The 16791-nt window shown below is 39.4% G+C and overlaps 1 protein-coding gene across 1 annotated transcript in view; it reads right to left on the bottom strand.

The window, feature by feature from the left end:
• Positions 1-16791, bottom strand: part of CTNNA2 (catenin alpha 2) — a 1364056-nt gene that overhangs the window by 161584 nt on the left and 1185681 nt on the right. The window contains exons 10-11 of the mRNA XM_027846144.1: positions 6949-7041; positions 5107-5263 (exon numbers count right to left, since the gene is read on the bottom strand). Coding sequence (XP_027701945.1) covers positions 5107-5263; positions 6949-7041 — 250 coding nt within the window. The remainder of the gene's footprint in view (positions 1-5106; positions 5264-6948; positions 7042-16791) is intronic.

Consider the following 16791-nt stretch of genomic DNA (forward strand, 5'->3'; position numbering starts at 1 on the left):
CACACACACACACACACACACACACACACACACACACACACACACACCCAATAGCAACACTCCAAAATATCTTCTGGGCTAAGCTATGAATGCAAATGTTACTGATTTGCTAATCTCATATTTTGGTAGGAGTGGGAGCGAGTAATAGGAAGGTGCTTAGAAATAGGAGGCCTGTAACGATTGGACAATGTTCCTGGGCTACCAGCAGGATACAGTAAGATCAGTTGCTATTATCAAGCACAGCCTGTCCATGAGGTTTTCATCCTTGGACTGTGACAACGGTATGGATGCTCTGGCAGGTCTGGCAGAGGCTGATTTCCTGACAGCTTGTGTACGTTTTCCTGTCCTGGCACGCCAAGGCAGTTATACTATGGGAGTTGAATTGTAGAGTGTTATCAGCTTCAACCAAAGCATTTCCTTGTTACTGTTAATAATATAATGTAGAATGGAGACCAGAGGGAGAACTGCAGCAGGTAGGGAAAGTTTGGGAGAAGGTGGAAGGTAGAGAAAATTAAGAATAGCTTTGTATGGGAATGAAAGGTCCAAGATAAGACCTCTTCAGCTTTATTCTTTTCAAGAAGTGGCTCTGATTTTTTTTAAAACTCTGAGTTCTGAAAGTTTTAAATTCTAAAATATTTTCAATGAGAAAAACACCAGCAAGCAGTCTGCATAACTGACAGAATCAGAAAGACAGCAAGAACTGTCTGTGGTCCTGAACAGAATAAAGCAGAGAACTGCTGTTCAGGACTTAAGGAACTCTTGTGCGTCTTGTAGGCTGGATACAACCACTGCCACATTTCACTTTCTAGTACTTAAACAAGAATATTAGCTCCAGAATTTGAGACTAGTCCCATAAAGCTTATGAAAGAGGTAAGTGAAGTAGTGCATAAATTGCTGGACACAGATTCAAGAAGATGAGTTCAAATTCCGCCTCAGATACCTACTAGTCGTGTGACTTAGGGCAAATTGCTCAAACTCTGTCAGCCTCAGTTTACCCATCTGCAAAATGAGGATGATAATATGACTCTCCATAAAGGATTGCTATGAGAATCAAGAGTTAAAGTCCTTTGTAAAAATTTGTTGTTGTTCAATCATTTTAATTGCATCCAACTCTTCATTACCTAATTGGGGTTTCTCTTTCAAAGATACTGGAGTGGTTTGCCATTTCCTTCTCCAGCTCATTTTACATTTGTGGAAACTGAGGCAAACATGGTTAAATATTCCTGAATCCAGACCCTGCATTTTACTCACTGTTGCACTTGATGACTTTCCTCAATTAATATCTAAATACCAAAGTGTGTGTGTGTGGGAGGGGATAGACATTTTATCCCCTTATTTGCCTTAGTGGAATGAATTTAACAAAATATCTATTTTAATATATAGCTAAGAACAAGAACCAATGCTAGTAAAATATGGAAAAGTCCCCTGGGGGGGTAAAAGTATCCTAATTATAAATTTAGAGGGGGAAGGGATACCAGAGAACATTTAATATAAATCCTTCTTCTTAAATAGGAGGAAATTGAAGCCCTGGGAAGTGACTTGTCCCAAGTCACACGGAAGGAGGGGTGGAATCTTCAGAACCACTCTATTACAAGTGAAAGTGGAGTATAAGGATTAGGAGCCTCGGTAAAATGAGGGATGGGAGGGAATTGAAGATAAATGTGGATACTGCTATGTCACTATCCCTAATACTAGGCATGATACAATGACCTCATAGAAGGAGCCGTGATGAATTTGTTTTAATAAACTAAACTAAATTAACAAACATTAATGCACATTTCCCTAGAAATGGCTTTGATTGGGAAAAGTCACCAATTCTTCCATCTGCCTCTAAGGAACCATTTCCACATTATTTCACTGTTCCAGTTCAATGATCCTCATAGACAATTGGCAGTAGAGATGTAGTCCTTCTATACTCAACCACCCGCCTAACTTGCTGTATGCCAGTGGTGGGGCTGAGCCAGGAGAGGGCTGGGGCCAGGCTCAATGGGGAGTGAATGGGTGGGTGTCTGTGGATGTGCCAGTGTTTCTCCAACAGAGGAGGTGTCTGTACAACTGTAGCAGATTCAGGCCAGGAAATGTGAGTCTCATTTACTGAAGCTGATTGTAATTTTACAGAAATGATAAGGCTGGCACTTCCAGGTCCCCACCCCAAGTCCTGGCCATGGGGTTATGAGGCCATGGGGAAATGAGGCAAACAAACATTTCAGCCTGATCGATTTCTTCCCATGCTACAATCCTGTGTTGAAAATAGCTCATATGCTGATAGATGACCCCATTTGGAAGTGAGCTGAGCAGATAGGCTCTCCTCAATGTTAGATGACTAAGGGGATACCACTGCCAAAGTGGGCTGGGGGAAACAAAGCCTAAGCAAGAGCTTGACCCAGAGTCAGGGTATAAAGAAGAACTACCCTCAGGAATCCCCAAAAGAATTTATAGAAAAGATTGCTGGATTGGTGGTCAGAGGATATGGTTTCAGAATCAGTTTCCAAACCCATAATCCAACATGAGGAATCAACTTAAACTTTCTGTCCCTTGGTTCCATAACAACAAAAACAACTACAATCTCAATAACAATCATGAACAAATGAATTTTAGTGTCTTAAGGCTTGCAAAGTGCTTAACATGTCATTTCATTTGATCTATAAAACAACTCAGGGAGATAGGTTCTATTATTCTAGCAAGTCACAACCTTTGTTTTTCTCAGTTCCCTCAAATTTTACAGTTGAGGGAACTGAGGCAAACAAAGGTTAAGTGGCTTGCTTACAGATAATAAGTTCCTGTGGCAAGATTTAAACTCAGGTCTGCAACTCTCCAGGCCTAGTGTCTTATCCTCTGTACTATCTACCTACCTGGATACCTATTCCTTCATAGGTACAAATTAAGGATTGGAATAGTCAGCTTCTAAAGTTCACTCCAACTCTAAACCTCTGATCCTATAGTCAGAAAAGGCACCTGTACTCAAACTGTGTGTGGACAACACATTCATTTCTCATAGTTTTAACCCCAGGCTATGTCAACCCTATAAAGCACTCAGGGAAATTCAGCTTTCCTCTATTTTACTGTCTGGAAGACCACAAATATTAATGAGAAAACTAAGGATCAGAGAGTCATACAATTCAGAGAATTATAGATTTAAAATTATTAGAGAGCTTAGAGGTTATAGAGTCTAGCCTGCTATTTTACAGATTAGGAAACTGAGGCTCAAAGATGTTAAATCAGGATTGCTCAGGATTGCCCAGGATAATATAACTAGTAAGTATCTGAGATCAGATTCAAGCTAAGGTTATCATGCCTCTGAATTTTGTCCTGTATTCATTTAGACACCTACCTGCCTCAAACAGAGAACTCAGGGCTATTCAAAATCATTAGTCTGTAATTCAGAAAATTTGTGTTAAGCACCCACTACAGGTAAGGCACTGGGTTTACCCAAACAAACTGAAATAGAACTACCATTAAATGACTTTATTTAAGCAAGCATAGAATAAGTTCTCCAAATGTGAATGGAAAGCCTTTGGACATTCTCTGATATTCTTCAGTGGCCAAGTTCTCTTATCTAGAATGTCTCATAAGTGCCTTCTAGTATAGAATATAGAGTTTAGGAAAGATTCACATTACAAATAGCATCATCTCAGTGTTATTTGTCCTTTTGGATTTAACTGATCCTTAACCCATCTCAACAAAGAAGTTCATCTGCTCATTTCTAGGTGGAGCTCATTCTCCAGATGATAACGTTTTGCATAGAATTCAGTAGTTTACAGGATTATAGAATATTACATACAGAAGGGTCCTTAAAGATTACCTTGCCCAATCTTCTCATTATACAGAAGAACAAACTGAACCCAAGAAAGGTTGAATGGTTTGCCCTACATCACACAGACGTTAATTGGTAGCACTAGCCATGAACCCAGATCTTCTACCATCTTGGCTGTTCCCTTTCTACCATACTATATTGTCTCATGTTGTCAACAGTCTTGGGAATAGCCTTTAAAATGAATTCCATTATCTCCTTTAGGATAGATAGCCAGATTGAGAGAGAGGGAGAGGGAGAGAGAGAGACACAGAGAGAGAGAGAGAGAGAGAGAGAGAGAGAGAGAGAAGAGATATAGATGGTAGATAGACAGACAAACAAAGGAGGGTATTTGTTAAGCATTTACTCTTTCAGGCATTGTACTAAACTTTGAAGATACAAATAAAAGTAAAGGAAGATGGCCTCTGACCTCAAGGAGCTTAAAATCTAATGGGAAAAGATAACACAAAAATGATGGAATGCATTAAGAAATACACAAGGCCAGTACTCCACTAAAATCTATAATGAATTGTAGTAGTATTAGTGGTGGTGGTAGTAGTAGTAGTAGTCATGGTGGTGGTGGTACTAGTGATAGTGGTGGTAGTAGAAGTAGTAGGAGTAGTAGAAGTAGTAGTAGTAGTAGTAGTAGTAGTAGTTGTGATAGGAGGAGGAGGAAGAGCAGGAACAGGAGGAAGAGAAAGAGAGGAAGGAGGAGGAGAAGGGAGAAGAGTAGCAGCAGCAACAACAGTAAGAAGAATGGTAGCAGTAATAGTAATAGTAGTAGACAGAACAGCACAAAGAACAGCTAACATTTACATGGCACTTTAAGGTTTGCAAAGAACTTTCCATATATCAACTCATTGGGCCTCACAAAAACCCTGGGAATTGAGTAGTATCTCTATACTAAAGATGAAAAAATTGAGTTTGAGAGAGGTTAATTGAGTTGTCTATGGTCATCCAGCTAGTGTCTGAGGCAAAATTTGAACTCAGATCATCCTTATTCCCAGGCCAATGACCTAACTACTACAACATACTCCCTGTCATGAGATTCCTAAACTTCCCATGAGAATCTGTCCAAGTGTCCCACAATATCCAACAGGAATTTCTAGCTTGTGTCTTGCCTAAATTTTTCCTGGTGTTCTGGGAGGGCATTATAATTCCATGTCTCAAAATGATAAAATGTTTGGTGGGTCCAGGGGACTTCGTGGAGTTCAATCACTTACATATAGAAAACCTTTCTCATTTTCAGTCCAGATCCTCTTCATAATGCTGAGGTATCTATCACCTTCCCAAAATGACTCAGTTGTTGCAATTACCTGAGACAGACAGGAAGTCATCCACTGATGTGATATCATCCACAGCCTCTGTCAGAACTCGAACTTGCTTCTCCCACTGATCTTTGAAGACGTCCATATTATCTTGAGCGACTTTGCTCTGGGGTCTGGCGGCTAGTGTAAGGGCAGCGTTGATGACCTATTTTTTTTTCAGAAAATTATGTTACAGATGACCAGGAATGATTCTCAATAGAATGAACAACTGATGAAAGAACAGGAAGAGGGCCCACAATGTCACTGATATAGGGAACACTCAGATGAGGAAACTCCCTCTTCTAATGCAGGTTGTAACCTCTGCAACTTTATAGTCACAAAGAGTTGAGGAGTGACTTGCTCAGGGTTATACAATCAGTATATCAGATATGAGACTTGAACCTAGACTTTGTCTTCAAGACCAGCTCCCTACTCAGTATGCTAAACCGATTCTCCAGAGGAGAGTTCACGTAAAAGTAATGATTCCCTCTCACAGCCACCTGGAATGAGCTCATAGCAGAACCATAACTTGGGGTAGGCAAAGTGGGTAGAAGTCTTGAGCACAATATTCTGATGAGGTATGGCATTGGATGGATTTTTATCAATGTATGAATGTATAAATGCAGACATTTATACAATGTCTACAACACTGGATTGATTTTATACTATTTTTATATCACAATGGGGAAAAATCCACATTTAATAGCCCATAGATATTTATTTTGACATCCCATCAATGACTTACATACATTACAGGGAAAACTCAAAGGCTACTAGTGAACAATAACACATGGTGGGAGAGTAAGGCTTAACTTTAAAATCCTGCCCAAAGTGTACATGAATCTCATCATGCCATTTATCCTCATTGCTGGAAATAGGCAACTGGTAACATAAAGAACATGAGTTATCAATGAACTGAGTGTCAACATTTTATTATTTTATTTCTAATTTAAGGTTCTTATTGAGATGATCCAGAAATTAAAAAATTCTCTGTTGAATATCTACAATGATTGTTGTATTGTAATAGGCACATATATGGAAAATCCATGGAAATCAAAGGCATTTCCTCTGACTTCAGGAGCTGATAGTCTCACTTGGTGAGAAAAGCCTAACACCAGGGGACCATTAAGAAGACTGGCTTTGTAGACAGAAGACTGGGTTTCAAATCCCATATTGGGAATTTCCTAGCCATATAATACTAAGTAAGTCAGAGAACCACCCAGAGCCTGAGATTCCTCACCTATAAAATGAGGAGATTTTACTCAATGGACCCTGGGGGCTCTTCTAGGTCTAGATTTAGGATTTTATGATCCTTAGTCCTGGCATGGCCATGGAAAAGTCACTTGACCCCCTGGGACTCGTTTTCTTCATGTGCAAAATGAGGGAATTGGATAACACGGTCTCTGAGGTATCCTTTGGTTCCAGAGCTATGATTTCATATTCCCAGTTCATGAATGAGTAAGTGTCAGTGACTGATATAGGCAGTAATAGATACTGGACTGTGGAGAACATTACTTTTAGAGAGCTCTCAATGGTTTGGGCTGGCTAGCAAATTGTTCACACAGGACCTTTAAAAAGAGCCAAGATTTTCATAGATAAGGGAGGAAGGGAAAGGTCAGTGAACAGCATGGGCTAAGGCATGAAGGAGAGACTGAGCAAGGCATAAGTAGGTTAGGAGAGGTTTGGAAGAATCAGTGAAAGTGTGATCTGAAGAGGGAAAAGTGAAGAGTTTTTTTTTCTTTTTAATAGGGTAGTAGTAGGAGATGGGGTTAGAGAAGACATAATAGGGCCAGACTGGGGAAGGGATATTATAGCACCAAAGGATTCTGAGCCAAAAGGGATCAGACTCACCTGGGGACATAGACTATCAATCTGGGTTGCTGCCATCCGGACTAACTTCACTCCTTCCTCATTATTGGAAATGGAACAGGCCAAGTTGGCAACCTAGATTTCAGAGAAATGGAAAGAAAATTATGTTGGAGATAAAGAGGCAATTGAGGTCATTTAGTACTGAACATCTTCTGAAGGGCAGGAAAGGCCCTCAAAGGCCATCTAGTCCAATTGAGACCTGGAAAAAGAATCCTCTCTAAAGTATATCTGACAGTTGGTCACAGAGACTTTGCTTTAATCAGCCAGTCAGTCAACAATCATGTCTTAAGAGATTACTATGTGCCAAGTACTGTGCTTAGCACTGGGAATAAAAAAGAAGAATGAAACAAACAAATCACTAACAAAAAAAAACAATGACAACAATAATAATAATAGTCCCTACCCTAAAAGAGCTTACATGTTAATGCGAGACACAACACAAGGGTAAAAGAGACATATAAGATAGACACAGAGACCATGGAAGGGAAACTGAGAAGGCCTCCTGGGAAAGGTGGGCTTAGACAATTCCAGTGAGGGAAAACCCACTCATTTCTGATCTAGCCACAGCCCAGTTCACTTGTGGATAACTCTCATTGTGAAGGAACATTTCTTTATATCAAGGTTTAATATGTCTCTTTGGAACTGCCACCTATTTTTCTTGCTTCTGCCCTCTGGAGTTGAGATGCATATGTCAAATTTGTCATCCACATCATGACAGCCCTCCAAATTCTGAAACATAGTTAAAATACCTCTTCTCCTCTCCTTCCATCCTAGAGTTTTCTCTTTACCAGGTCATCCTCATATTTAATGGCAAGCCCTGCAGAGACAGAGTGAATAGAACACTGGCCCTGGAGCCAGAAAGACCCGACTTTAAATCTGGAATCAAACACTTACTAGCTCTGTGACTTTAGGCCAGCCATTGAATCTCAGTTTCCTTACCTATAAAACAGGGATAATAATGGCACCTCTCCCCCACCCAAGTTGTTATGAAAATCAAATGAGGTGATATTTGTGATGTGATCTGAAAAGTTCTCTATAAATACTAGCCATTAATATAATAGAATCCTAGATCCAGGAGGGCCTTATATGGGCATCTGGTGCCACAAAATGCAGAATACATAAGCTATGTCCGAGTGGAAGCATACATTAACGTGCTCAAAGTGGACCTTCCTCAATCCATGGAATGATGCTATATAAAAAGGATCCCTTACCATTTTATACCCATAAAATATTTTTAACTTAAAAATTGCTTTATTTGCATTGTTTGACTTGATTCTTACAACCTAATGATGCAGTTGGAGCAATAATTATTAGTCTCATTTAACAGATAAGAAAACTGAGGCCTGGTAAGATGAAGAGATTTATTAAAGGTCACAATAGTTGGTTATAAAGTATGTCTTAGGATACAGGTCTAGGGATGGTAGCTGCCCTCATACTCTCTAAAAGTATGCATAAATGATATGATCAAAGATAAAATCTGGGTACATTCCTCATTTCCTTTTAGAGGTGGGGGGCTATGGTAACACAATCCAGTGCCAAGTGATTGAATGAGTGATATAGTATTTATTAAGTACTTACTATGTGTCAGACACTGTGCTAAGTATTGGAATTATAAATACAAGCAATCAAGACAGTCCCTGTTCTCAAGGAGTTTCCATCGTATCAGGATAAAACAACCTGAGTCCAAAAAGGATCTTGGAGTATGTGAGGCCAAGATGTGCCATCAAATGCTTAGCAACCTGCTCTTTGGGTAGAAAATATATACATGACACACTTTTCAGTTTAATCTGCATTGTTAACATTTTTCCATCACTTTCTTAAAGTCTAGACAATCAACAAAACAGTAAATACAGACCTGCTTGGGCAGTGTTTGCCTATTCTATTTCCAAAGTGTAAACGTTCACTTTAAATATTTAACAATCAGCTCTTATGAGTCAATGACAGCTCTGTCCAGCACATCCCTGGGCACTGTAAGTGACTATGATATGAAAATTATTAGGAATTGATACAGAGGCCTGGTTTCAGGAAAGTAACGTAAAAGCTGACCTATAAGAACTCAGAATTCCAGGGGCAGAGTTCAAGGTTCAGATGGGACAGAGATGTTCGAATTAAGACATTTGGTTGTGATCAACTACTTTTATTTCTTACCAGGTAAGATTTACTGGGATAAGAGGGGGTAGGACATTAAGAAATATAGATTTAAAAAAATAATAATAAAAAACTTAAGGAAATATAAAGCTTTTCATTTGACTTGGCAAATTATTTGAGGACTTGTTCATAATTACTTAAATTCTTATCATCATAATAAAAATTTTATTATATGTTATGTATTGACTTATTGTAAATATCATATGTATAATGTTATAAGTTACAAATAACAATAATAACGATTCTTCACATTTCTATCACACATTAAGGGTTACCAAATATTTTCCTCATAAAAGGTAGACAATCGATCAGGGAACACAATTAGAGCTGGACAGGACCTTTGAGGTCACACAATCCAATCTCATTTTCAAGATGAGGAAATAGAGGCCCAAAGGCCCAAAGTGATTTATGCAAATCTAATTATCTCCAAGTTTTAGATGAAGAGATGGAAGCCAAGGAAGGTTAAGGGCCATGCTGTTAGGGAAAGCCAAATCTAGGCCTTGATTCCAAGTCTTCTGATTTTCAAGACTGACATTTTCTCCAATTGAATATTTGTCTGGTTGTCTCCAAATCTGAATGCCGTTTATCCCCGTAAACAGAATTTACATAAAATGTGCCAGGTTGTTTTTTTTTTTTTGTTTTTGCTTTTAACCCCCTCAAGAAGTTTTAAAATATTATGTAAGCTGTTCACTATCTACAAAGGTAGCCCTGGAGGTTAGAAATTAGTCATGGAATAATTCCAAAGGCCCCTGCCCAACCCCAACCTTCGCATCATCCTAGTCTCTGTCTTACAGTGTTCACCTCTTTCTTTCTGCAGCTCACATCTCTGACTTTGCTGGGATCCGTCTGCTCTTCCCCAGACCCATTTGGCTTCACAGTTATTCCCAAAGTGGCTTACATGTGTCATGATATACAGCCCCAGCTCTTTGGGAGTGAGGGGTCTCCCTCCTCTTCAGAGAACTTTCCAGGAAACTCCCAGGCTCCAGGTTAGAATGATGGACCATTCTTCATTTTAATTTCACAATGAAACAAACAAATTAGTTTGAACTGATTGTCCTATAACTGCCTCATCTGTCAAAGGAGACAGTGGGACTAAAAGATCTCTGAGCCCCTTCCAGGTCTAACATTAAGAGTTTACTCATAATTTCAGTGTGATTTTAGAAACTCGTCTAAATTCAGATCCTCCCAACAACGTGCGATTTTGCATGTTGTTTTTATTTCTCAGATGTCAATAGTCTCACTTTCCCTAGGAAACAAATGGTAGCAATATTCTGGAAATCAGAACACTAATTAATGGACATGTGGATACTAGGACTTTAATAAGTGTCATAGAGTCATAGACTCTGAGATATTAATTCATGTGATTCAGTATTAGGATAAATATGTACAAATGTCATTCAAATAATCAGCAGGTGTTTATTGAGCAGTTATAGTCAACATGAAGAAAAGGAATGTTAATAAATCTACTCAGCGTCTCTATGACTTCCCATTCTGAAACAGCTAGTTCTCGCCAGCCACCAGCTCCAACTCCATCCGATAAATGCTTTCTATTTGAATATAAGCTACTTGAGGCAAGAAGTATCTGGACTTAGCATTTGTATCCCTTACAGCTTAGCACAGAGATTGGCACATTGTTCTTTATAAATTTTTTTTCCATTCATCCATCTATCTATCCATTCATTCATTTATGTGAAAGATCCAAACCTGCCCTAGGTGCTGTGGGGATGTCAACAACCAGTCAGTGAACAAGCATTTATTAAGTTCTTACTCCGTACCAGGCCCTGTACTAAGCACTGGAATTATAAATACAGGCAAAAGGAAAGACAGCCCCTGCCCCCAAGGAGCATACGTTGTAATGCAACATTCTAATAGCTCATAAAACGAAGCTTAAGGGGGGAAGCAGAGAGGAAACACAAGGATGGAGTACCGCCTGGAAAGGAATGAGACATGGATGACCTGGGGCTCTTTCTTAAATGGAGGTTGTGGGAAGAGCCATCTAAACAAAGGGAGAGGTTATAAGAGCAGTAGTTATCTCCAATGGGTGAGCTTCCAGGAGTAAGACTTTTCTGGAAATAGGGTAGAAGAAGTCTAGAAGACAGCCTGGAGAGGATGTAAGCTATAGGATACAATCTGGGTAACCTTGGTTCAGCCATTTATTAACATCTCTGGGTCTCAATTTCCCCATTTTTCTTCAATCTGAACTCAATCTATCTTTTCAGTCTGCTTTTACATTGCCACTCTTCACGTCCTCCACTTTCCAGCCAAAAGAGCCTTTCAGTCAACAGAAACTACTCCATATCCAAGCTCTGTGAATTTGTACTAACTTATTTTCTGTGCACAGAATGTTTGGCATTATTCTATTTAGCATTATTAGTCCTTTATAACCTGGTTTCAACCCACTTCTCCATTTTTTTAACTCATTTGTCCCCTTCACAAACTCTATTGCACAAATCAAATGGCTTCGTTTTCTCTCATTCGTACAACACCTGAAATTCTAGTCATCCCTCATTCCTGGAATGCATTCTCTCCTTACCTCTGTCTCTTAGAATCTCTAATGCTATCTCCTATACAAGGCCTTTCCTGATTCCTCCCTCGTTTCAGCTGCTAGTGACCCCCCCATTATCTTTAACTTATTATGTATAGGTTCTGGATAAACTTGCATATTTATACATTCTCTCTGCTGTTATATCACTCTTTCCAAATATATCTCCCTATCACATCATGGGACAGCCAGGGTGATGGCCTGAAATTGTTTGGTTCACAGTACGATGCCAAGACAAAGATGAGACTGGTTTCTTGGAGGAGTCAAGGAGATGGGATTATCTTACTGGATTTATTGCTTTTTAAGATGCTGATGATGATACCATTATTGTTTCTTTCATCTCTTTGTCCATCTCTCCCTCAAATGAGAGATGAAATAGAATATACTTCACGGAAGTTTTCAGCCAAAGAAAATTTAAAAGAAAAAAAATATCATAAAACTTGTCTAGACTATGTCCTTTATGGGCCTTTGACTCAGTGTGTCAATCTAAGTTCTCTCAATCTCTCTCTCTCTCTCTCTCTCTCTCTCTCTCTCTCTCTCTCTCTCTTTCTATCTTTCCCTTGAATTTTAGGGGCATTATCACTAAAGCCATTGTCAAAAGATCATGGAATTTAGGCTGAGAAGGTTGGGGCTTGGTTTCTGCTAGCTATGTGAATAATCTGAGCTGTAGGTTAGCAAGGTGTTTGTAATCACTTAATTCAACTCCCTCTTTTTTTTTTTCCAGATGAGGAAACTGAAGCCCAGAAAGAGATAATGTTTTGACCAAGATGATACAAATAGCAACTAGCAGGGACTCAATTTGAGCCCAGACTCTCTCTCTAAATCCAATGTTCTTTTCACTTTATCACATCTTCTTACCTATATAACAGGGTTTCTTCATGTTCATTGTATGTCGAAGACCTCTTTGGAAGTCTGATGAAACCTATTGATTCCTCAGAATATTTTTTAAATAAAAATTCACGAAAATCAAAGGACATACTAAATTTCATTTAGATGTTAATTCACATAAAAGTGTTCTTTTTTTTTTTGTTTTTTTTGTTTTTTACCCATTCATGTTCACAGGCCCCAGGTCAAGAACCCCTGCTTCATTACTCTTGAGTTGGAAGGGACCTTAGAGGAGGTCTGGGCCAACCTGCTCATTTTACAGAAGAGAAAACTCAGATACAGACAACTCAAGTGATTTATTTCATGTCACACAGGTAGTAAAATTCAGAGGTGAGATGTGAATCCACTTCTTGGCTTCAAGTTCAATGTCCTGTTCATGTGCTGGCTTACTTAGCCTTAGAAGTCACAACAGGAAACAAGGGTGTGGTTTAATAGGATCATGGGACTATTTCTGATATCTCCAACCTACTAGTGGTTACCCCCAAAAAAGACATAGCACTATTTGAATGTAAACTTTTTTTCCCCCTGTGGGCAGGGACTTTTTCACGTTTGCCCTTATATCATCAGCACATTCTAAGAGCTTATGTAATTCTCCTGGATGCTTTGATTAATAATGCTCAAGATAAAGGCTTTGATAAAGGCCTTAAAAGTCATATATTCAAGTCAAAATAAATACATTGGTAGCCTACTATGTGAAGGGCACTGCACTAGGCTCCTGGAATATGAGAAAGGAAGGGTAAAGAGAGGCAGGTAACTAAGAAAGCCCTTTTGGAGGAAGTGGAATTGAGCTGAGTCTGTAAAAAAGAGTAATTCCAAGTGGCAGAAATAAAGAGGACCACAGATTCAGAGAAGGAAAGGCTGGCAGAAGCTGCCTAATCCAATCCCCTCATTTTATATTACAGATGAAAAAAAACAGTCTCCAGGAGGTTAGCTACCTTTGGTAGGGTCCAGCTTCAGTCCCTTGCTGTCTGTGAAGAATAGAAAGTAGGCCAGTTTGGCAGGAATGTAGAGGTTCAAGGCAACCTGTTGTTTCCAAACCCAGAAAGCTTTTTGCTGAATCTCCTGAATTTAATAACAAACCCTGAGTGCCTTCTCTTATGGGCATCACGACAGCAAGTGACTTTACCCTGTTTGTGCTGCAGACCAGCCTGGATTCATTGGAGAAAACAAAACAAAAAGGAAAAGAAATGCCTCGAAGGTTGAGCTTTAATTTGACATTAAAAACCAGTTCTAATAAAGCATTTGGGGCATTTAACTAAAAAGTGATATGGGGTGAATCAGAAAGAAGGCATTTCCTTTCTCCCAAGTGCTTGTAACCAAATTACATTTTTAATGCTCCTGTGTACATTCTATTTCCAACACTGGCATATTTTCCATTCATGCAACCCCAAAACACTGCCCCATTTCATTAATTTTTACAGCTGCAGTAGCATATTGGTGTTTTAAGAAGAACATACTATTAAAATAAAACAGATTCGCCATTTGGGGGTCCATAAAGCAGTTGTTTTTCATGTTCACTTTTTCATCGTCGTATATTTTACAGATATTTAGTATAAAATGAGCTTATTTACTATTAACTGGGGGTTCTTGAAATTTCCTGTTACCAAACATTGCTCAAACATTGAAATGGCAGGAAACAAGGAAAAGGTGGGTATGTCAGACACAGCACTGGGCTATGGCTAACACCCACCTATACCTGATGCCCCTTGGTGATGATAGAATACAGAGCCAAGACAGAAATAGACAGAAGCATTGATCTCCACCACTCAGCTCCAATGCTGGCTCCTACATGAGACCTTCTTGATCTTCTAAGCCCCTACGGCTCCCCATTAAACAACACTGCATTTACTTTGTATCTATCTTACATAAACTGAAGAGAGGTACGGATAAAGAGCTGGCCTCAGAGCAGGAGCATCTGAGTTCAAATCTTAGCTCCGACACACACCTACTGTATGCCAGCTTTCAGCTTGAATCTCTTGGTGTTCTAAGCAACTCTCTATGCTCTAAGTTTGAGAGAAGTTGCTGAACAGCATTGATAGAGGGAGGGCAGCTGGGTGGTGCAGTGGCTAGAGCAAGGGGCCTGGAGTCAGAAAGGCTCAGCTTCCTGAGTTCAAATGTGACCTCAGACACTTACTAGTTGTGTGATCCTGGACAAGTCACTTAACCCTGTTTGCCTCAGTTTCCTCATCTGTAAAATGAGCTGGAGAAGGGAATGGCAAACCACTCTAGTATCTCTGCCAAGAAAACCCCAAATAGGGTCACAAAGAGTCATACATGACTGAAAAACAACTGGACACACACACACATTGATAGAGGGAGTTTCCTCATTGATTCCCAACTCTATACTAATGATAAATAGATAAATAAATAGATAATAGAAAGAGAGTGAGTGTAGGGACCATATTTTTGCCTTTCTGTGTATCTTCAGCTCTGAGCATAATGCTTAGAAAAGAGTAAGTGCTAAATAAATGTTTGCTGGCTGACTAATCATTTGGTCTCCTCAGGTCAATCCCAAGTGCTAAGACTAATGATGAGAGTTGCTTTGATACTCATGCTTTCAACTCAACTGATGAAGTCGTTGTTCCTATTCAATAAATTGGGCACGTGGAAACAGTTGCGTGGAACTTCCCCTTGACAAGTGGAGTTTGACAGCTTGGATAAAGCTGTAAATACAAACTCAATGATGATAAGTATTTTTTCCCCTTTCTGAGCCTGTTTCATGACCAGTGATACTGGGAAGAGCCTCACTAGTTTGTGATGAGGATTAACCCTGGAAGTTAAAACGAGGTACTCAGGTCATATTATTCCTATGTTGAAGAAATCAGGGCTTCTAGCTAGCAATATGATTTGCTTTGCTATTTAATAAATAAATATTTCCTGTGTTGAATGCATTTCAACAGCCCACCTTTCACAAGCTAGACTTCATATTTTTGCTGACTTCTGTCTTTAAGGCTTGAAGGGAAAAAAAAAAGAAGCTTTCTTTGTCCTGGGAGGTAGACTTTGGCAAATTGGTTCATAGCCCTCTTATCTTTCCACCATCTTCTTGATTTCCTGGCCACTGAAATTCTATTAACACCACTCCCAAGCCAATTTAAGCAATACCTACAACTAAGACTTGATGCAGATGAGTGGTACAGTGGATAGATGGAGGGTCCTAAAGTCAGGAAGATCCTTCTTCTTGAGTTCAAATCTGGCCTCAGACCCTTACTAGCTGTTTGACTCTAGGCAAGGTACTTAACCCTGTTTGCCTCTGTTTTCTCATCTGTAAAATGAGCTGGAGGAGAAAATGGCAAATCACTCCAGTATCTTTGCCAAGAAAACCACAAACAGAGTCTGGAAGAATCAGACAAGACTGAAACGCAACAACAACTACGTTAAGAACTCACGGCCTCATTGGTCTAGCCACATGGTACTCCCCATCCTAAACCTTTTCAGTGTACACTTACTTTCACTCTCAAGAACCTTCCTCAATGCAGAACAGCCACTGTGCTCACATTCTCAGAGACACGCATGCCATCAAAGACTATTTGCTTGCCTCGGCGCAAATTAAAGAGATCAGTCTGTCCTGGTGACTTTAATGGAGGCAATCACCAGTTCACATCCATGAACAAATTGATGTTTCTGCTTCATCGCTGAATCACTCAGCATAAATCTGTAGCCTTCAAATATAAAAACTTCAGGGGCCTAAAATAATGCAATAAAGCATGACGGGACAGCTTCTCAACATGGGCTCATCATTAATATGCTGTTGTGAAAGAAAGAAGTTAGAAAGCCCCGCCTGCTGTGAGCTCTTTAACCAACAGAATGGATTTGATGGGCTTTTAATTATGTGGAGGTCCTTTTTGTGATTTTTTTTTTTGTTGTTGTTCAAAAGCTTACTTGGAAAGGTTCAGATATTGCGCACGCAACTACTGATAATGTTTTAGAGTCTCGCTCAGGATAGGAGAAACAGTGGGGCAATTTTCCTGATCTCTCTAAATCCCAATTTCTGAGGCTCAAATGAAATGTTTGCAAAGTACCTTGCAAACCTTAAAGTGCTATATACATATAAGCTATTAATTTTTAATAGATAATTGGTGTTTAGTAAGCATTTACTATGTGTGAAGCACTGAGCTTGACAATTATAAGCTAAAATTGTTCAGTTGTTTTCAGTCATGTCTGACTCTCCATGACCCCATTTGGGATTTTCTTGGCAAACATACTGGAATGCTTTGCCATTTCTTTCTCCAGCTCATTTTATAGATGAGGAA

This window comes from Vombatus ursinus, unplaced genomic scaffold (assembly GCF_900497805.2).
Source record: "Vombatus ursinus unplaced genomic scaffold, bare-nosed wombat genome assembly UNPS02015066.1, whole genome shotgun sequence".
Classification (NCBI taxonomy): Eukaryota; Metazoa; Chordata; class Mammalia; order Diprotodontia; family Vombatidae; genus Vombatus; species Vombatus ursinus.